Below are 23,150 nucleotides of genomic sequence, written 5' to 3'. Positions count from 1 at the left end.
CGCTAAAGGACACTTCAGACGGATGCAGACGGACATGATGGCTTCAACTTATTGGTCACTGACAACACAGATGAACAGAATCTATACGTCAAAAAACAACAATATGAGATCGTCAGGTTTGTCTTTATTTAGTGACTGATTGATTGACAGTGTTGGACAGATACAGTCTGGGTTTGGTGATCAGAAACAAATAGATTAAAGTGTCTGTGTGATGTGAAGCTGGCATTCAGAATCACTACTTTGTTGAACAATTTAAAAATCAGGTTGTCTTTGGACCTGGTGAAGAGGCTGACCCTTGTGCTTGTGGCAGTTTAGCTTCAGGTTGTGCTAATCTGTCCCCACAAGCCAGTACTTTAACTGTGGTTAACAAAGATGGCAGTAAAACGTATTTCATAATCTCAATGATCCATCCTCGGACAACAAATGCCAACTGACAATGACTTTAAATACTTTTGTCTTTTTATGGTCTAGGATTTAAAAAAACAAAGGCCAGCCTCTTTAATGATAAAATGCCAGTGAACACATCCATCAGTCTTTCGGTGAGTATCATTAATTGAAATCATGATGCATGATTTGTGTTACTTGAATGAGCCATACAGTAGTTCACTTAAACACCCTCCTGAGCCTTAAGGAGCATATTTAGCACAGTGAGTGAGTATCAAGAAAAACCTTAAAGCTTCAGCTACAGTCATTTTCTTCTTAAACACATTTTGGCCATTGTTGTTCCACTGGCATCCATGTTAGCACCACATTCATGTTTCATAAGTAACTGGAGAGTCTCATTATGATGATGAAGATAGCCAGCACTTCTTAAGACAAAAACAACCGTGATCAGTACCAACAACAGGCTTTCTACTTAGTAAAATACAAGTGCTCTTTGGACATATTTTACAGTAGAGTACATTAGAGTAGAATAGGATTGTTGTCATAAATTGGAGCACATTCAGTAAGCACGGGCATGGCTTTCCCTGCAGATCAAGCATGGTAGAAGTCCCTCATCTGTCAGGTTTCTGCCCCGACATGGTTCATTGAATCCTGCTTTATAAAACAGGACAGACACCGTCTGAGGGGACTTCTTCATCGATGGCTTCCTCTTTGTGCCTCGTTATTGCAGCAGTAACATTTTTCAACATCTCCCAATATAAAAATAAAATAAATAGCAACAATGTATGTATAACATATTGTATTATATCTGGGTAAGATATTAAAAACTTTAAAGAAGAAAATATTTCCCTTTCATGTCATCACACATTTATACATCACCTCGTATCCCTTTTACGTCTTGTTGTACAGACAGTCAGCAACCTACAGCAGACAGCAGACACACTTTGGTGACTTTGGTTTGAAACAGTGTTTTTATAGCCCTGCATCATCTGAACATCTTGCACCTGTTACACTGTAACACACAGCAGTAATCAGAGGGATCCTCCAGATGGCGATGATGTTCAGCTCATGGGACCGTTACACCGTTACTCATTTTCTGCCCTGCACATACTTACAGGAGGTGAATGTGCACGTTTCATCTCTACGATAAGTTTAACCTCAGAAACCACAAAACCCTTAAGAGTCTGGGCATTGTTACATTTGTTAATCAAACATATTCTAACTACAACATAGTGCCTGACTCTCTGCTACAGCAGAGAAAAGCTATCCCCCTCTCTCTGTCATGGAGACAGACTAAAGCAGCTACTGGAGCGTGATACGTCGACTGGATTGGTTTGATTCAGGAGGAATGGAGACAAAGGGGGAAGAACAGAGGGGAGGGGAACCTACAGAAGTGGAGGAGAGATCTTTTCTATTTACTGTTCAGCTCCTGCCTCAGCCGGCAGCCCACAGCTGTGATGAGTGCCGCTCCTTTACCACTGCCGTCCTCTGACAGCAGGAAGTTGACGTTACACTGAGGAGCCAGTTCAGTTACTGTCTGGTGCATGATCCCGGAGAAACTGGACAGAGACAAAACATTTGACATCATGTTAACGAGTGAAGTGGCAAAGATTGGGCCAAATAGAAAAACAGTGAGGAACGGCCTCTAAAACTACAGTGAGTGATACTGGTGGTTACAGGTTCAACAAGTCAAACCACAATTTGTGTATGTAGGTGTCACAGAGCCAGTAGGAGCTATATGAATAATGCACAGGCTCTTCTGATTATGTTAACTTAGCATGAGCAATATTGCCAGTCATGGTGAAAGGACAGAACCGGGCAATTTGGCTATGACAAGTGCTAAAACAAACATGATAAGTAGAGCGAGAGATTTCATTTATACTCAAGTACTTTTCTTGTATCACCACATCCTGTACATAATATGCTGCTATCAAACATGACTCAACATGTTCTGCATGCATGAATGCATGAGCCTTAACCCATTTATGATCAGTGATAATAAAAGTCAAGTCACTGTTATTTTTAGGATTATCTAACACGAAATGGTTTCTGAACATTTACTCATAGCCTAACTAATAATAAGAAATTAAATTAGTGTATTAGACTGGTGATCAGCAGCTCAGAGCAGAACTTGTTGCATTTAGCTTCAGCTTCATCTTGTAAATATAAGGAACAAAGAAGGACTGCAGAGTTTGGGTGTAAATTCATATCACACTGTTAGGACTTACATAACACAATATATCACTGATCATGGAAGAAAACCAGCTCCCCTCCTTTCACACACACTCAGATTTGTTTTTGATTCAGACGAGTATTGTCGTCATATTCTCCCAAATGTGTTCAGATCGAGGTTTTAAAAGTGGGAGGTCGGCCTACACAGGGAGACTCCAACTAGTCTCAAGAGACGCTCAGTGAACGGAAGTGAAAAGTATTTCGTCACTCCATTTTGCATAAGGAGATCGAATTGAATAGCCTAAATGTGTGTGATCGGTTAAAGAGATAGTTCAGAGATACAGAAATTTGGGGGAATTTTACTCTTTGTCACACTTTATCAAAGTCAAAATCTAATATATACTTCAGAGAGTCCTTTCTGTGTTACGAGGCACAGCATCAACACTCCGAGTTAATCAATCTTAGACGGTTGATAAATAAAAATGGCATGAAAAATGTTAAAAGTAGCAAATAAGGATGCTAGTTTGTTGAGCTCTAACAGGGTGAGGTTCTCCTCATCATTCTTGTCCACAGCTGGTTGAGCCTGCCGCTGTGTGTATTGGCTTGTCTTCTGTATTGTGCTTCCATCACAGTGTTGACATTAATTGAATAGAGTTGTCATGTAATTAAAGTGAATGCGTCATTAGCTGTACTACAACACAAAACAAGTCCTTTATGTGCCAAGACTAGGCAATGACCTGCATGACAGAATAGCTTTGTCATCTCATCTTTGTTTATTAGGTGTCCAGTGGACAGTAAACTGTTTATACAGTCAGCTACTGATAACTTCAACTCACTGTGGATGCAGTTTGTAGAGAGTCCCGTCCACCCCTACAGTGATGTTCAGATGGTCCAGTCCTCGGTTCTCTCTGATCTTATCGACCACGGCCGCCATTCCTGCCCCACACAGCTGAGCTGCACGATGTGACACTGCTCCACACACCTGCATAACAATGAAAACCATTATCATTGTTGCAACACTTAACAAACTGTTGGTGCCACAGTTGAGCCAGAAAATATCATATCACGTCAGAAGCATTGAGAACAAATCTGACTTATCATGTCTGCTTTGGGAAACTTTTGTTCAGTCACATATGTCTGCCTATTTCACAAGACGAGCGTGATAATGTATTGTGAGGCTCGGGTTCTTTCACGGTGTCCACTAACATTGCATCATACACAGACGTGTTACTGCTATTCAACCTGCACACGTTGATTTAAATGGACTGGACAAAATAATAGAAACACCTGTCCGTATAAGGCTTAACAGTCGAATCAACAGAACAATTTCAATAAAGCTGAACATTATGACCTTCATTAAAGATGGTTTTGACTGTTGTATTAGACTGCAACTGTTTAAAGAAGATGGATCAAATAAACTGGCAAGCGAGTGTATTTTCTACACGGACACCATCTGGCTGCAAAAAGGGACTTGGATGTGTTGGCAAGGGTTTTAGCGTGAGCCTGGATGTTCGTGTGCTCAGGTTTTGGCAGGGAACAAATTTGAAAAACACATCACATGTATCTCTCTGTAGCTTACCTCCTTGACTATGATACTGTCATCGCAGGTGCTGTCCAGGCCTAAGTGTTGCAGGATGGATCTCACCTGCAGCAAAGCCAATCTATCACTGGAGAAAGACAAAAGACAGAAAGAATAAACCCGTGGTGCTTACTTTGTCACCTCCTTGAGCTGAATAATCAGTGATTTTTTTTCTTTTCTTACCTCTCTATTTGTGAAAGGAACTTTGTTTCGAAGATGCCTCTGGTCTTCAGCGTTTCCGAAATCTGTCCCCTGAACAGGAACCCTTTCTTGGTCATGTCTATCAGGATGTTGCGCACAATTTCGCCAAGATACATGCCGCTGCACATTTTCTCATATCTGTAAAACACATGCAAGCACAAAATACACATGTAAATAGACATAAACACGCATACAAACATTCTGGAAATCATTAATAAGGATACGAGTCACGGAAATAAAGAGTGTGAGTGCGCAGGATTTTAACCTTTGTTTGCCCGGATTGAGGGAGAAGTCATCCACAGCGCGGTCATACTCTGTCCTAATGTCATCAAGGCACCCGTTGTCCCCGAAAGCCCCCCACTCCATGTTGACACACATCCGTCCCTCGTCTCCCTCGATCGTCTCAATGTTCCTCATCTCCTCCATGTAACATGCATTACTGCCAGTGCCTACAATCACACAAACACGTTAGAGGGAAAGCGAGCAGGAAACTGTAACAAGAGAGAGTCAATATACAAGAAACTAACCGGCGATGAGTCCGATCTCGCAGGTGGGTTCTTCATAGGCACAGGTCATCATGGTTCCCACTGTATCGTTCACCACGGCCACTACGTCCAGGTCAAACTCCTAAAGAGGAAACGCATAGCATGATGCAACATCACAGTCTGCAGCTTTGCACACAGCAGTGTCATGTTTAACTGAGTGACGTGCTCCTCATATCCTACCTCTCTCCTCTTAATGGCCTCCCTCAGCAGTCCCACCACATCCTCTCCTTCGCAGTCTGTCGCCTTGAAGCCCTTGGTCCATGTCACCAGGATGCCCTACACACATGCAGACACATTTGAAGAGGATGCGAGTATTTCATTGACTGGTCAGGGCTCATAAAATTCTACTTTTTGGCTCATGAAGCAGCTCCTCAAGAAGTTGTTGTAAATATTTGGGTCCCTTGCAAGTGGTTATAAGTGCGTGTCATCTCTCTGGACCCATTTTGCAAACTCTGCCGGTTCCAAGTGAGAGACAGTACAGCATATCAGAGAGGACGGACGAGTTGTGCACTCACAGCGTCCAGACTGGTCTGTCGGCAGGGGAACGAGAAGGTGAAGCCCAGAGGAAGGCGAGTGTTCTTCATCCCCATGTAGTCCAGGAAGTCACTGATACACTGCACAATGTGATCGAACAACTGGAAGAAGAAAGGTACGACAACATGTGAGACTACGGTCGAGTAGCACAGCACATTTTGAGCCTCAAGAGATCAGTAATGTGTCTGGCAATATTAGCAAACATAGTTTTACCATAGAGAGGCAAAAAGTAATCCCTGTGGGGGCACATGATGGACTCACACTGGATTTTATAGAACACATTAATTAAGTGTTACATCACTGTGGGTGCAGCCTTGTCATTTACATGTTTTAGAGCCTTAATTATACAGAACTGTTATATAATTTGACAGGTTGGTGACAGAGTGAGGTGGAAGTTGTTAAATCTGTTATTCGTGTGTGTCACTTACTAAACCAGGTAAATTAATTCATATTTCCAGCAATAGTCTGCAGGAGGAGTTGTTATAACAGACTGACAACAATCCTTTAATGTTAACCAATAAGAGGTTAAATCATCGCTGAATCACAGGTATGGGTAAGAAAAGTGCCGCTACACTGATCAGAAAGGATTAACCCTTTTAAAGCATACTGTACTTCAGATCACAGCCTCATCAGTTACGTCACAGCAGATATTTTGTGCTGGACATCTGAAAACTTATGTTAGAAGATAACTGATTGAGGTGTGGCCAGAGTAGAAACATGCTTTACTTTTTAACAACCCTTTTTATCGGGCTTTTGAAGACTTTAACGTAAAGTTTGAGTGCAAATAGAAAAAAAGTATTTCTAGTGCAAATATAAGAAACCTGAAAAATAACATAACATAAAAATAAATAATAATAATAAATAAATAAGAAACAAATCAATATTTTTAACAAGTTATCATATACATGGGGAAAAAAATAGTAGTGCAAATTAGAAAACAATACTATGTTACAAAAATGCAATAAAAATGTATTTAGACCAGATTCCTGTTTAGATCCTATGCTAACATGTTAACAAAAAAAGAGATAAAGGTGCAAGATGTGCCGTTGGAGAGTGGACAGAGTCTCGAAAAGAGGTCTAATAAAGCCAAGTAAGTGAAATCAAAATAAAATGGTGCCATTTCTATTGAACATTGACAGGATGAAAAGGCCAAGGGGTGACAGACAGGATTAGCTAGGTCAAGATTAGAGTTAAATTTAAATCTTTGTTTTAAGACTGTCAAATCAATGCTAATCTCAGCCAATCCACCTCTTCGTCTAAGGCTAACCTATCGACCTCCTTTCTCTGCTTTTATCCCATCGTCTTACCTCTAAGCAAACACGGTCACATCCCGACCTCCCTAACTGTCATAATCTTCACAGAACCACTGAGGTAACAGGAGGTTAGGTTCAAAAGTTTCTCCTCCATCCCTCTGAGTCTGCATCACAAGATGAATGGCTCAAACAGCTGATGGGTCTCACCTCCTCTCCTGTGCCCTGCATCACTTCTAGAGGAATAGCGTAGATCTTGTTGTGCATCTCCACTGTTCTCCGCTTGCCAGAACGGATCTTGACCAACAGAACTCTGAAGTTGGTTCCTCCTAAATCCAAAGCCAGGAAGTCACCGTTCTCTGGAGACAAAACAAGCAGAAGAACAGATAAGGAGATGGATAAATAGAAACGGTAACCATGTCACACATACTTCATAAATATGAAGGTTTTTTAAAGAAATGTATGCACAGGTTTTAAATAGGACCAAAAGATCCTGCTTGAATATGTCTGTTGTTGCATGTGTGTGTGTGTGTGTGTGTGTGTGTTACCTGAGCCATCAGGAGTGCTTTGTACGAAGGTTGGCAGCATTTTGACAGTAGCAGAGTCCTGAGTGCTCTCTGAAAGGCCATTTTGGATCTCTATCCTCATTCGCTTCTTTACCTGGAGAAGTTAAGAGTGTGTTAAGTAGTGACATAACACACAGAGAAGGACACACACACACACACACACACACACACACACACACACACACACACACACACACACACACACACACACACACACACACACACACACACACACACACACACACACACAACACTGTCTTCATTTCCTCACCTCCAGCAGCTGTTCAGTCGTCAGGCGGAATTCGGACATCGTTTGGGCGATTTGTCGTGAATGTTCGGCGAGTCTGTAGGCCACGGCTGTCACCATGGCTGCTCCCTTTCCACTGCCGCTCTCTGACAGGAGGAACCGAACATCAGTGTCCGGGACCAGACGACGGACTGCCTTGTGAAGACGACGGGCATACCTGAAATAGATATAAGAGAGTTTAAATTTTTATTTAATTTATTTTTATGTTATCTTTAAAGATTCCCTCCATGCGAGAAAGAAACATGAAAATGGCACCAAAATTACAGATTTCAGTTAAAACTTGAAACTTTCAGCAAAGAATCTGAACACAGCCTTCTAGTGTCAAACTCTGCACATACATAATTTTACACAGTGAAGCTCAAACATCCAACTGTATGAGCAAGAAGAGAAACACATTTTTGACTGGAGGGGGGACTTTAATCCGGTCGTCACTCACTGTGGGTGCATCTTGTATAGAGATCCATCAATGCCCACAGTGGTTCGGAGTCGTGCCACGCCTTTGTTCTCCTTTAGCCTAATTAGGATGCCTGCCAGCGCGGCAGCTATCAGGTTGGCAGAGCGGAAAGACACAACGGTGCAAACCTGAAGGACGAGAGAAACTTCATGAGCTGAAGGAAGACAAACAAAGCTCTTTTTGTTCAATTTAAAGTCTTTAAAACCTCAAATCTCAGATAGGTTTTGAAAAAAATGCATAGCAGTGTACTTTTACATGATCATGTTTGCATTAAGTGCATCGAAATAAAATGCCATAATTTTAATTGTATATTCTTCTCATGTGCAAAGTTCTGCATCCAATACTTGAATTTACTTTTTGACCGTATAATGTTTCTCCAACAACTTACATGCTGCACAGCGATGCAGTCGTCAGTTGAGGGCTCCACACCAAGTCTGGTTAAAATCTCTCGGGCCTTGGACAGACCCTCCTTACTCCTAAACAGGAAAGGCAGAGACAGGGAAACTATGATAGACTAGAAATATATAGAGTTTTGAGTCCTGTGAACTAGTTTTAATTCAGTTTTTAAAAAAAATCATTCATAATTAAACACATTGTGACTTACTTCTCTATGGCTGAGATGTGTTTGGTCTCAAATTTTCCCTTGGTGAGCAGCTCAGGGGTGATCCTTCCCTCGAACACCAGGCCTTCTCTGGCCATCTTCACCAGGATGAGACGCACCAGCTCCCCCATGTACATACCGCTGACCATCTTCTCAAATCTACCACACGATGAGGTGGAAAAACAAAACACACAGAAAAAAATATTTTATAGTGATATTTATCCAAAGTAACAGTTTCCAGTTCACTGACAGCCCATCATCAGCTGATCCTGTGGTTCCCTCACAACTTAAAAAGGTAGCTCAAATAGGCAGATCGTGATGGTTTTGGTTTGACGTACAGCTGTTTGCCGGGGTTGATAGATCCTCGGTCTATCTCTCTGTCAAACTCTGTCCTGATGTCCTCCAGCCTGCCGTCGTCTCCGAAGGCTCCCCACTCAGTGTTCACACACATCCTGCCCTCGTCTCCCTCCACCAGGTCGATGTTACGCAGCTCCTCCATGTAGCAGGCATTGGTACCTGTGCCTGAACACAGAGAAACACACATCCTTAGTTTAAGTTGAATCTTTTTTCTCTTCGACTTTATAGATTTATCCATTAAACTGACCACTACAGTAATTCCTTTATAAATTGTATATTTTCTGTATGAGATTAATTTAGTTGTAACAAAGCCAAATACGCTCTTGAATTTATTTATTCCCTTAACCATTTGATTTCACATTGTTATAGTACCAATGATAATGCCGACTTCACAGCGCTGGTCATCAAAACCACAGGTCATCATCGTTCCCACAGTGTCATTCACGACTGCCATGATGTCAGCATCATAGTCCTGAAATGAATGAAAGCACACACGTGTCAGTGTGTTGACAGCTATCTCACACCTCTGCCATTCTGCATCCAAGGTTGAATGAACCCAGATGCATTAGGATGAAGAAGTAGCAGCCGACATGTGGAATCAAATGAGACGAAAGAAAAAGACTCACTCCTCGTTTCTTTATAGCTTTGTTGAGCAGCTTGACAACGTCCATTCCCTCCACTCCGCCTGCCTTGAAACGCTTCGTCCATGTTATCAGAAAGCCCTGCGCACAAACAGACAAGACAATAGATGGAAAAGTGTCACAAAGAAGTCGACTACATACCAAACCTTACAAGGGAAGTAGGATATTTCCCAGCCTCTTTAATGCACGAGTTTGTTTTACCTCATCTAGCTTGGTCTGCTGACAGGGGAAGGAGAAGGTAAATCCCACTGGAAGTTTCTTGTCTTTGATGTTCTGTTTTTCCATGAAGTCACCGAGGCACTCTGCCACATGGTCGAACAGCTGGAGCAGAGATGGAAGGAAGGAGAGGGTGAGCTGAGTGTGTGTGTGTGTGTGTGTGTGTGTGCGTGTGTGTGGCCGTGCGTTTCAGTATAAACCTACTCTTGTTCCACTGCCGTGAATGATGTCCTCCGGTGTGTCGTAGATTTGACTCTCCATCTGAACGGTCTGTTTCTTCTCATGGCTCACTTTGACGCGGAGGATCCTGAAGTTACTGCCTCCCAAATCCAACGCAATGAAGTCTCCCTTCTCTGTCAAGGCAGGAAGTGTGGGAGGACGCGAAGAGCACAGAGGGAGAGGGGTAGAAATGTCAATTTGCAGTTAGATACTTTGACATTATTATTTGTAGCAGATGGATTTCCTTCATTAAATAGAAGAAGGGTGGTTCTCTTCATAATAAAAGTCTTTTTGACATTACTGAGGAACACGCATCTTACTACAGGACTGGACCAGGACATACAGTACCAAACAGGAAGACATGCAATATAAGTATGGCTTGCTTCTGTTAGCTTAGCAAACAAGTACAGCTCTGATAAGTACTCTAATGTCACACAGTGTGTGGTCTCAAAGAAACATGGGGAAGAGACAGTGTATTTCAGATCGCTTGTAACTCATCTAAATACAATATATCAGTAAGCAAGTGAATAAATGCATGGAAACGAAAAGGATTGCAGTGTATAAGTGTATTTTATAGGCATGAATTATGTGCGTCTTCATTTGTGTGCGTGCTGGTGTGTGCGCTTAAATAATTTCTGCCAGATGAATTTCCTGTATAGTTATCGGTTAATGATTGACACCAGAGACGTTATGGTCGCCATATCACCTGGTCAAAGGCTTATCAGAAATGGTTTTATGTGGGTAAATGAAACTCACGATACATCTAAGAAGTCAGCAGCAAACCTATAAAGGTGCACCGACACCATTGCTTCGTTTAATTAAAACTTACACTGTTGTTCAAGCAGTTATTTTGTCTGGTAAAGTGATCTTCATGAGTGGATACACTTTCTGCCTGAGTTTGAATCATAACTGGCTTCTTCTCTGCTTATCTGTCCTCATTAGTACGAGGACTTCCAAGAGTGTACTGATAAGATGACATAAACCCGGCAAGACCCCCGCAACTCTTAGCAACACAGTGCAAACAAATCTAACTGTAACTCTACACCGCACAGTTAGAACGTACTGACAAGATGTCGTACAGATCAGAAAGTTCTTGCTGCAGAGGACAAAGAGTTTGGAGTAGACTACTTTACAGACAATGTTAACAGGCCTTTCTAAAATTATTAGCGCAACTGTTGACAGTGATTAAAAAAGTAGAAATGGCACGTTGCGTTGTTTCTGAGAGAAGTTTTAATAATGTTACAAACATGTTTACATTTACCCGGCAGTGTAATTTTTGTGCTGCAACTTTTTCATGCCGATCTGTGAGTTCAAGGCCACAGAGCTGACCGACGGGTGAATGTAAATACAAGCGCGCACAATCAGTTAAAAAAAAAAAAGTGTAACAGCATTTTAAATTCGCTGTTGGTCAGTGGGAACAAAGAAGAGAGCCATGCAATGATGCAATGCCCTCTATAACCATACAGATTAATAATCCATTAATTCAGACTACTGTAGTGTGTTCAATTATTTGTACCTTTAGGATTTAGACTCATTGTCACTGACATCTCTGTCAATGGCAACAGGATTAGTGCTGATCTCTGATGTGTGTGTGTCTCTGGAGGTACAGCTCTCACATTGTAGACTAAAGTAGATTTAAGATTCATTTTGTGCCGATCTGTGTTGTGCATGTACTTGAGAGAGAGAACGAAAGAGAGAGCTTTGCTTCCAATAAATATTCAGCTGACACAGGTAATAAAATATGTCTTTCATTTGAAGTGGTCGGACACTGTCCTCCCAAAGTACAGCACGTACACGGTGTGAACAGATTCTGACTCACATTCATGTGCGCTACAAGGGCAGAACGACTGCAGTAAATCAGGATTAGAGAGCATGCGGCAGGCAATGACATAATGACAGGGGGAGAGAGAGGGGACGGCAATATTTAAGTGCAGAGTGTGTCACCATTTCAACTTCAGATAAATGTGACCAAGGGTGGGCAATGGTGCCAGATAAGTAAAATGTACAGTATGGTACTTTTTGTAAACCGTCTCTTACAAGATAAACGTTTGTCTTCAGTACACAATCATCCCTCAGCAAGGTTTTGTCCGTCTGGATTGTGTTGTTCTCAAGTCAGAAAAACAACTTCAATTATTATCATCAGCAGCCATCACACGTGGTCCTAAAGCTAATCTAACAGCACAAGCCGAGGTAGTTAGCACTTACTTACAGCACCAGAACTGTCTGTAAAGGTCTTCGCTCTGTGTTACTGTCATATCTTGTTTCCTTCTACATGCCAAAGACGCAGACATCCCATAAATGTGAGTGACTTCCTGCAGCGGGTGTTTCACTGTCCTCTGAAAGCTGGGACAGGAACCAGCAACCATGAAAAATACATAAACTGACCTTTTCTATTTCTTCATTACAACACACTGTCCTGGTGACTGCATGGCTCAGTATTAATACAGTGTATAGTAAAAGATTTTCAATGCAACTCTATGCAGCCATGAGTGGTATTTGTCTTCTGTTCCAAAACAGTGCTTCCTGTCTCTGTTGTGTCTGTACGTTTATTATTTGGATAAAGCAGATTTAGTCTACATGCCTGGAGGAGAGAGCATCTGACCTCTGTTGACAGTCCGGCAAACTGGTTTGAGTACTGACTTCATCAGAGCGCTGCTTGACCCGATGGGGTTCAGAAAATTCAACCACAGAAACAACAAGGTTTGGAGGCACTAACCTGAGCCATCAGGGATCGACCGCACAAATGTTGGCAACATCTTCAGTGCAGCGGTGGGGTTCGTGTCCCGACCCAATCCTTTGACCAGCTCCATCCGAAACTGCTGCGTGATGTCCAGTAACGTCTCATCAGAGAAACGCATGGAGTACAGGTACTTATCGATCTGGAAATAAAGCAGTGTTAAGTGTTAATCTTCTTAATCTTAACTATTCATCATCAATCTGTGACCACAAAAAGGCCTTTAAAGGGACAGTTTGCCTCAAAACCATCATACTTTTTCCCCCTGCTACCTGTAGAGCTATTTATCCATCAAGACTGTTTTGGTGTGAGTTGCCTAATTTTGGAGATATCAACCCTAAAGGTTAGGGTTAGGCCTAACTGGATATAATGGAACTAGGTGACACAGCACAAAAAATACCTTCGAAAAACTCAGCAGCAATGGCTCTTTCCATAACATATGACTCAGTTACTCAATATAATATATACTATATAGAGACCTCGTTGTGAGCAGTTTCATGTAGGAACCATTTTCTTCCTAGCTAGCTACACACGCCAACCGTATTACAGCACGGATGGAAACGTGCATCTACTCATGGATGAGAGGCTACGCAAGATGAAAACATTAATGCCGTCCTCCTCGGCCGAGCTGTAACATCAGCTTAGCTAGCTTAGTTAGCTTGCCTCTCATCTAGACATCAGACTCAACCACAGTTGCTTGTCGCCGCAGCCATGCCAAGAGTAGGTTCACGCCATCTAGTCCTCTAGATTTGAGAGAAGGTGACATTATTACGGCCGATATCTCGAAACTCAGCCACTCGCACCAAAACAATCTTAATGGATAAACAGCACTACAGGTAAGAGGGGAAATATGTGTTTTTGATTTTTGAGTGAACTGTCCCTTTACCATCCACACGCGCATATACACACACCACTATCCTCTGAGACCGGCTAATTCACTTCCAGTTTATAATGGTAGTGACTGAGTTTTACTGGATTTCCTGATGACAGTCTTTATTTTACGTAAGCATGATGATGTGGTAAATAAGATAACTAAATCCACTTCCTGCCCTGCCGAACCCAGAAAAGAATCTGAGTCACAGATAAAAACAAAATAACAATGTTTATTATTGCAAAATAACTCACCACATCATACTGTGGTCATATTGTACAATCAATATCTAACCAAAAGCACAGCATCATCAGTGTGACACACAATGTGACCAGGAAGTACAGGACAGTCACTCAGAGCTGTTATCAAGGTAATATAGCACCGATGGGTGTTCCCTCTGACTTTATGATGGGTATCACAGTGATGAGGCTACTGTAAGTAGTTGAGTCTCTGACAAATTAACTGACTGTCACCATAAAGGTAAGCGTATTACCAGATCCACATATAAAGCACAGCTAGGTGTGCCTTAAAGCTATCATCAGCATGTCTGGACGTACTGGATGTCTTGACTGGTCAGACTACCTGTTGAAACTGCCCCTTGTGTGAACTGTTGCAGACGAAGCACACAGAAGCCTGAGCTGCCGTCTGTCCTTTCAGGAACAGGAAGTTAAACAATCCTGGTGAAATCCATTGTTGCATCACACACTGTGATGGAGCAAAGACCTACTTCAATTCAGGATTGTGACACACCAAGAGCAGGACACTGCCGATCATGGCCACTCTGGTTAAATGTCAAGGTCATTATCAGCAGCGGGTGAAACCATCTACACAAGTTATTTACATTCTCAAGTACAAATTCAAGGTACTTGCATACTTTTAATGCCACTTTATACTTCTAGTCCACCGAATTTCAAAAGGGAGATATTGTATGTTTTACATCACTACAGCTTCAGTGGCTAGTTTACTTTACTTTACTTTTACTTTAGTCATGGATCTGAATACTTCCTCCTCCACTGTTCGTTATGACTTGCTCTGTGAAATGACAGTAACATGGAGCGGGATTAACTCTGCGAGTTGTCAGAAGAACCCATAACAGGATTATCATCAGTCTGTTTCATAACAAAGACTACTAGAATACATAAGACATATATAAAATACTAACAGGATCAGCCCAGTTCACACACACACACACACACACATGCCCACACGATTCAGTATTCACTCACAAACAATGCTTGTACGTACCGAGACATGATAATTTACTCACTCATTGTAATTCTAACTTCCTGTTTCAGGAGTCGCACATAAACTGTATTTCCTAAATTGCTTTAGTCTTTGGTTGCTGCTTCAGGAACATTCCAGCTCGGTGTGACTGTATTTACAGGAATTAATTTACATCTGCCAGCCAGAGGATTGGATTGTATAGTGGAGAAATACTTTATGAACGCTGACACTAAAAGGACTAATGCAGTGTTTTCACATAAAGTTTACAATCAGCTGATTTATACCTTATTGTACATGTACCATGTGTTGTGTGTGAGTAAAGAGTGTAACGAGACTTTTGTGCTCAGTTTGGCTTCTGAATCTCTGCAAACATTACTGATCTGCTGTTTAACCATGCAGTAGTATAAACAAGTTGTGAGTCAACATGGATGGAGAGTCACGTACATGAGAGCAGCAACTGTTAGCTACCTGTAGGTGTTACATTCCCTATATTCTGTCTAAATGTGGAGTCTGTCTCCAGGATGAAAGCTCATTAGCACATGCTCTTGTCACACAGGCGCCCTCAGGAAAATACATTCACACTGGGAAGCTGCTGGACCGCACCACAAACAGGTCCCCAGCACACCCTGAGTTGTATTTTACACTGGTCTGTGTTTTGAAGAGACATTTTAACTGCAGTGACTTTTGTTTGTGTTTTGACAACGCCCAGCCCTGATGACACTCCAATTTGACCTATGCAGCTTCTGTTATTTAGGTTAGGCTACACCATAAACACACAAAGAAGCCAGGTGTCTCTACACAGAGATTCGGCACCTTCTACCACACGTGGACACTCAAATTCACATGCAGGACAAAGGACGAAAGGACAAAACAGTCACTCCTCAGCACTAAACTAAAGTTGTCCAGCTTATATTTAGTTTCAAGTGCGCATGGTTATGTTTGTGCACTCATGTTACACTTTTTATGTATGTGTGCGTTTTAGGTGTTTTCACGTGTATCCAGGTACATACAGGAGTCGTATGTGTATATAGTCTATTGCTGTATTTTACCTTACTTTTAATATATTTTTAAACATTAGAATAGTTTTGTTTATAATGTTTTATATGTAGTTTTTCTCAGTTTATACATTTATATATGTTGCTAATGCTGCATTATTCTTTTAGTTCATGTACAGCCCTTTGATGTGTGCTTTGTGATATTGACGTGACTTGCCTACTGAGCATTTGAAAGTCAACTTGGCAATGACATCTTTGTGATTTGTCCTGATGTGCCCCCATGATGACGCACAAAACAGGTTAGAAATGCACAGAGGTGGCTCCTTTGCATCAGTTGGTGTTTTTGCATGTGGTCTGTTTGAGCCAGGTCATCTGCCAACTCGAGGAAATGAGAGCAGAGTTGAGCCAGAGCTACTGCGTAACAAATATGTGCAGTTTCATCTTGTGTAGAGTGTAAAATTAAAATTTGATGGCTGCTTAAGGAGTGGAAATCCCAGGCTTCTCCAAACTTGGCATAGTGCTGTACTGACACATCTGCCTGTCAATTTAAAATCACACCTACAGATCCCATTATCAATATTTGTGATACAGTGGAACAAACGATTCCTGTAATGTGAAACAGATCGGCTGCTGGGGATTCCATTGAGGATCAATACTCCAGTCTGCAACCGACCGCTCTGTCAGGCCGCAATGTCTGTCTGAGAGGCTCGACAGTACTTTGCCTGTCAAACAATACATCATATCTCAACATTACAGTATGTGAATAATCATTAAAAGAGTCAGTTGCACTTTTTATTGATGAAATTGACGTATGCCAACTTGAATTGTCCAATGTGTAAAACACAAACACAAACCTTTCAATCTACCTTCCATTCAAGATGACGTTAAAGGGGCACTATGTAGTTTTTGGAGAAGAAATTCAAACTTAGAATTTTAATATTCATGATTCAATAATACAAACTCATAAATATTCTTTTTTCCCCCATAACTGAATAAACAAGCTGTTCTCAGAGGAAAATAAGGCCACCAGATCACTGTTTGAAGCTAGAAAGGTGGCAGGGTCCGCCATATATAATCAAAGTAAAACAGTATGAAAGAGAGTTTGTTTATTTAGACATAAAAAAAAAAATTGTCTAACATATCTATGATGGACCAATATAGGCTGATAACATCAGACAACCGATATATCTGTCAGGCTAACAAACGTTAACATCACATATCACAGCTTTCTGGATCTCTTTAGTCCGTTTAACCTTCTTTAAACCTAGTTTTTATCTCTGTGAATGAAGTGTCGGCCACGTGCACCACTCTAGCCGTCAGCTGATGTAAACAGATCCAACACGATGATCTGCTTAAGCTGCTAACCCATTCTGCTCATGCCAACAGCTACACACTGCTGCTACCTGCCAGTGCTGCTGCTCCCTGCTCATCGCTCTAAATGGTTATATTCCTCGAATCACCAAAGTACAGCTAGTTACAATAGGACTGTAAAACCATTCATACATAACTGTGAGACTGTGTCACCAGCTTATATACACAGTACAAATGTACTCGGTTGAGTTAACCAACTTGATTGTTTTTCAAATGACCTGGTTAAATAAGAATGTTCCAAATCAGTTAATTGCATTGTCTACTTAAATAACAATGTGCACCAGCTGAGCAGCCTGGTCCTGGGTTACAAAAGAGATTAAAAACAGGTATTGTCCACATTTCATCAAATCCTCTGAACCAAGACTTGAATCAGCTCCTGCTGCAGGAAAGACATTAGCATCACTGTACGATGACTCAGCGCTCTGCAGCTAGAAAGCATGCCTAAGCACTTTTTTTATACAGTAGCAGGGCATCATCTGATCTCACACAGCTCAGAGAAAGATCTCTACTGTGGGCGCTGTGCAGTGTTTGTGGTTCATCATCCCAATTCTCAGTTAAGAAGTCAATTTTATGACCGAACAAGGAGTTTCTAGTTTTTCCACCGATGTTGAGCAATGGACATTTCTGTGGAAGTGACATGAGTCTGTAAAAGGCCATGTTTTCCCCTCAACACACCTCTGACACACAACTTTCTCTGACACCGCCTGGAGCTGGGTTTAAGTTACAGGAAGAGATCTCTCTCACACACACACACACCCACACACACACACAGACACACACACACTGCCTCTCCTTCCCTCCCTTTTCTTCCCCCTTTCTCCTTCTCCCTCTCCATTCTGTTTGCATTCCTCTCAACAATGCCTCGTTCTCCTTGTCACAGCGAGGTGATTCGAGGGAAGCACTGAAACCTGACTCCATTGTGTACGGACATGTGCACGATGTTGTGCACACACACAGACACCCACCATGTGGAAAAATACTGTCCTCAACGCTGCCCTCTCCTGCACCTTCCCTTCTTCCACACACACACACACACACACTGAAATGCTGCTTTGGATGCCCGCTAACAGCCCTCAGTGTATCAAAGAGTACAGTCAAGGACACTGCAGTGGATTGAGTGAAGCGGAGATGCACTCCGCTGATTGAAGCTCTTTGACGATTGCGGGGACACAAAGCTCATCTGAAAACACACAAGTGATGAGATTATTTGGATACTTTCACTTCTGGTTGCGTAATCCTGCGCTGTAGGTTGCACAATTTCACTACAAGAGAAGCTGTGCAGAGGGCCAAGACTAACACTGCTCTTTGAAAAGCTACACTACAGCTACACACCTGGCATAGTGTACAGTATGCGTGTGTGGGTGTATCTGTGTGTAAGCCTTCTCCTCCTGTCACCTATGGTCACATGGTTCAAAGCTGGCCTATTTTAGGGAGGCAGGGAGAGGAAGAGAGCAGGAGTAAAGAGGGAGGGAGGTGTGCTGTATTACATCCGATCCTGGCTGCTGAGAAATGTCTTTTACTTTTACAGACTTGACTTCGGCTCACCAGGCACACCTGGGGAGGAAGACAGCTTTGTGTATTGTGATTAAAGACTGCTCGATTTAACTTAGCTTAGAAAGCGAGAGAGGTAAAAAGGGGAAGGAAGCGTGATAGCTGTGAACTTTTTCCAGTTGAACAGGAAAAAGACCAGTGTTTTAATGCAGAGTCTGCAGAGATGACGTGTGACATCATCAGGGAGCGACCTTAAAGGGAACCTGAGCCACATGTGAACCGTTAAACACATGAAAAAAATGGGTCTATTTCAAGTTCCTATGAATCAGTTTAATCTTGTGGGACTATATTAGTTTACGGGATGTTGTTTGTTGCCTGGCAACATTATTTTAAGGCAAACTCAATCAGGAAGTACTGGGAGCTGTTGGGGTCTGACTGACTGGAAAAGTTTCTTTAAAACACACACACAAGCCGCTCTAAGGGCTACTCAGACTGGTCCAGTGAGTTTTCTACAGCGGGGCTGCATAGCTGAGAAATTATGAAAGACACACATTCATGGTGTTCTCCTCCAGTCACTCCTCTCTTCTTTCACCGAAACATCTTGATCTTCAAGCATGGTTTAAAACTCACTTAAAAGACGCTACAAGGAGCAGCTTCAGGGTTTTTTTTTCCTCAATTGCACTCGTATCAATTACTTCCTCCTTCTTTCAGCTTAAACACACGCTAATGCCAAAGAGGACAGACTTTTAACAAGACACAAATCATATGGATGTTGTGTAGGGGCAGATATAGAGATGAGGGGGATACACCATGTACGTTGCCACTTTTTATCGTTGATTCTTCCCTGTATGGGAAAGAAATTAAGACAACATATTCCTGGGGTTATCAAGGTGTCAAAGGATCTGCCGGACAAAAGACCTGAATGAAGTGTTGGATCCACGGTTATGTTAAATTAGTATGTTTTACACATATCATACAAACATTTCTACAATAAGTTTCATATCACGTTTGGATTATATGTATATTAGCCGATGTTAGGAGAAGAAGGGGGATGGTGATGAGACAACTGCCATGCCTAAACTTAAGCACAGAGCAAAGCAGACCATGAGCACAGCATTGTATATAGCATGCAATTGAAAACTGAACATAAAGAGATTCAAGTTTCAACATGTGAAGGTAAAGTCCTAACATATCCCTGGATTGCAGAAACATACATTGCCGACATTATTCTGGCAGTGGTTAGGATCTGTCGCATCCCTCTCACCTCTTCTTCCTGTTTTTAATGTGTTGTCGTGCGAGAGACATGAAAGTGTAATTTTAACGAGGACATAAAAGAAAGTCGGTGACCACTAAAAAAAACTCTGCTCTCTCATGTCAAGTGTTAGCTCCTCGCCCCTCTGTCCTTTCATTATTGCCTCTTACTTCCTCTATCCTCCTCTTCGCCACACCTCTCAAAACTTGCATCATGGCACCAACCACACACCCGTGTGTCATGTCTCTGACATCTTACTACGTAAACACACCCCTGTGCCGTTTGTCACGTCTCACTAAACTTACTATAAAAACACATTTGCGTGATCAGGAAATGAACAGATCTTTCTTACACCTCTCTAAACCTGCACTCTGTCTACTTCCTGAAAGAGATGTGTCACATAACATGTGCTGTACAGGAAAACTTCTGTCTCACAGCAAAGTTATGGTGATGATGATAGTATGTATAAACTAGTATAAACTCAATGACCTCTACAAACACATGCTCTCCTCCACTGTCATCTTTTCTCTTCTCAGCCTCTGCTTTGTCTCCACATCAGTCTCTCTCACTTGTACGAACAAACATCTTAAAAAATAGGGGCAAAAGAAACAGAAACAACTCACCTTTTTAACCTGGTCATCCTTGAGTTCAGTGAAGAAATATGCTAATAGCTGGGCCGCAATCATCCTGGTCCTTTTTTCTCTTTCACACACACATACAGACTCACTCAAACACACACACACTTCTCTGTCTCTGTGTCACGCACGCTCAACTACAGATGGAGAAAAATCCACAATAAAATGGTATAAAAAAAAAAGATATCACACTCTGCTCTGACTCTACTATGTACATGCGATCTGTCACACGCCGCAAGAGATATAAAAATATCCTGAATCCAATCTGGTGAGGTTTAAAATAGACAGAGCTGCTTCTAAGACTCTATGGCTCTTCCCTCTCTGAGCATGTGAGTGAAGCCAGGAAGCATGAGTGAGACAGCAAGTTTAGCTGCAGGAGGCAGAACATGAGCCCTGCCCACTCTCTGAGCTCATTGGTTACAGGGTGTGAGTGGCCATTGAGGAGGGGGGGTGAATGCCACATCCTCTTTTCTGCCATTGGCTGGTCTGCTTACGCCTTGGAGGCACACTCAGTGATGGAGGAGGTAAAAAAGAGGGAGAGGGGCACCCGCCTAATTACAGAGGACGGAGAGAGAGAGAGAAATGTAAGGAGAGGAGGGAATTTGGGTTTTACTGTTTCAAGGAAGCTGTAAAGTTTGACACCAGTCATGAGTAAGAAAGTGACTCACACAGTCGTAATAGTTAAAGCACTCTCTTGCTTCCATTGAATAGTGTTTTTAGCTTAAAAGAAGAGGAAGGGGAGGGAAACATGCAGGCGTGTGCTTCTTTTGGGCAGAGATGTAGAAGCTCCTTCTTTAAGGGACTTTCGTTGTGTGGGGCAGCATGTGTTTTAATTCAAACTGCATGTGAATGTCTGATAGTTTTATACATGTGAACCAATGCACCATGATTGTCATGATTGTCAATATATATATATATATACACGTGAATAAAAGTTAAAAATATGGGGGTGATTCTTTTTTTCTTACGTCACGCAAGCTGGCCACATGACTCACAAGGCATATCAGGTTCATATCAAGTTCAAGTTTCTCCGGGGAAATTTTTTGTTGTGGTAAGCCACTTCCATCTCATCGTCGTTAAACCTGTTGTTAAATTTAGTCGGTAGATGGCAGTCTAAACAATAGTCAAACTGATTAAATACATGACATTTGTTGTAGCATACCTGTTTCACTTATATGATGTTTTAGGTGACTCAAGGGTCCACCAGTTCAGTATATTTGGATTTTGGACTGTTGCTCAGACAATCACACATATATTATTTTTTTAGTGCCCTTGTCGGTCGGCAATGGATGATTCAGTTATTTATCACAGTTTTGTACCTGATGTCATTTATAGAACACGTTTATGTCTTTATGGGTGTACACTTGTGTTTTGACAGGTAAACATCAACAATCATGGAAAATATAAACAATTAGGAGTGAATAATACTCATAATGCTTTGTAATATTTAAGGGTGTGTTGCACCCTCAAAAGGCTTCTGTCTTTGAGGACCTCAGGTGTGCTAATTAAAAATATATGACCTGCGGGCGAGACTCCGTGTGGGTCTGTGTGACTGAGAGCTCAGATGTTTGCAACAGAGATGAGTGCACAGATGCTCCGACTGCACTTCATTTGTCTTTTTACCTCTTCCACTCCACCTGCCTTTATGTAATTCAGTTGGAAAGAAAACCACTCACTCACTCACTCACTTTCTCCACCACCCTGAGAGTCAATCCATCAGACGGCCACTCTCTCCTCTGTCCTTTCAGTCAGACGTGACATCATCATCACAACAACAGCAGCTGTGTGTTGTCTGGCCTCTCCAGAGAACAACCACAGTCACAGAGAGGCTGTAATCCTTCATACACTCAATATGTGGCCTGGGAGGTTAATTCCACCTTAATACCTTATCTAAAAGGCAGCAGTGCGGCAAAGTGAGTAGCAGAGACAAAACTAAACCCAACCAACACCATCTGTGGTGTTTTAATTAATTAATGGAGTTCAGATTTTTCACTGTATCTGTAACTGTATCATTGCACCCATCTGCCTCTCCTGCTTGTGATTTCTTCCTTCCTGAGGGTGCCATTCGACATCGTCCCTGCCAGCCTGCCCGGACATGTTGTGATCATGTGTGCAGCGAGCAGCACTGAGATTTGTTCTGCTGTACAACAAAACACAAACTGTTTTGTGTGCATTGACAGTGGGTCTATTGAGGCTGATGTTTAAGAGCGTTAACAGAGTTTCCTTTATGAAATTGTATCCTAACTGAAAATAAACAAATAAAAAAAGATCATGTCATCTATAATTGCTCACTTATCCACAGTAAAATAGAAAAACATCACATCTCTTCAGTTCATCACCCACCCACTGTTTTTGAGCTAGTTAGCTCAGTTAGCCGTGCAGCTAAGTGGCTCTATTAGCTGAAAAGGTAAAAGAGAAGAAGGTGTACAGTTGTTTTTCTGTTTGATAAGGAAAACTGGTGTAAGAATATTGACTTTCTTGACATGTTGTACACTAAATGCTAAGGGCTAGTGAAACTTAATAATCAAGCGGTGGCTTGTATACTCCCAAC

At 41.9% G+C, this 23,150-nt stretch overlaps 1 protein-coding gene across 1 annotated transcript; it reads right to left on the bottom strand.

Moving 5' to 3' along the window:
- Window positions 1-104: 104 nt before the first annotated feature.
- On the bottom strand, window positions 105-20,927 carry LOC311257926 (hexokinase-1). Its single transcript, XM_084353892.1, has 21 exons — window positions 20,588-20,927; window positions 12,743-12,905; window positions 10,012-10,160; window positions 9,793-9,912; window positions 9,577-9,672; window positions 9,323-9,422; window positions 8,932-9,115; window positions 8,597-8,752; window positions 8,381-8,468; window positions 7,975-8,120; window positions 7,503-7,695; window positions 7,214-7,325; window positions 6,876-7,024; window positions 5,397-5,516; window positions 5,062-5,157; window positions 4,864-4,963; window positions 4,602-4,785; window positions 4,319-4,474; window positions 4,136-4,223; window positions 3,393-3,538; window positions 105-1,943 (listed from the first exon to the last, which is right to left on the bottom strand). The coding sequence occupies exons 1-21, from the start codon at window positions 20,648-20,650 to the stop codon at window positions 1,796-1,798; spliced, it is 2,757 nt and encodes a 918-aa protein (XP_084210018.1). The 5' UTR covers window positions 20,651-20,927; the 3' UTR covers window positions 105-1,795.
- Between the last annotated feature and the right edge of the window lie 2,223 nt (window positions 20,928-23,150).

This window comes from Pagrus pagrus, assembly GCF_965226575.1.
Source record: "Pagrus pagrus genome assembly, chromosome: 1".
Lineage (NCBI taxonomy): Eukaryota > Metazoa > Chordata > Actinopteri > Spariformes > Sparidae > Pagrus > Pagrus pagrus.
This window is presented reverse-complemented; position numbering and strand designations above follow the sequence as displayed.

Bases quoted from the DNA above. Each gene is read 5' to 3' on its own strand.
- LOC311257926 (XM_084353892.1), bottom strand. From the start codon at position 20,650: ATGATTGCGGCCCAGCTATTAGCATATTTCTTCACTGAACTCAAGGAT. The intron at 9,913-10,011 runs GTAGGTTTATAC...TCTCTGCTCCAG, and splicing joins TTCACGGCAGTGGAACAAGA to CTGTTCGACCATGTGGCAGA. The intron at 9,116-9,322 runs GTACTATAACAA...CTCTGTGTTCAG, and splicing joins TGAAGTCGGCATTATCATTG to GCACAGGTACCAATGCCTGC.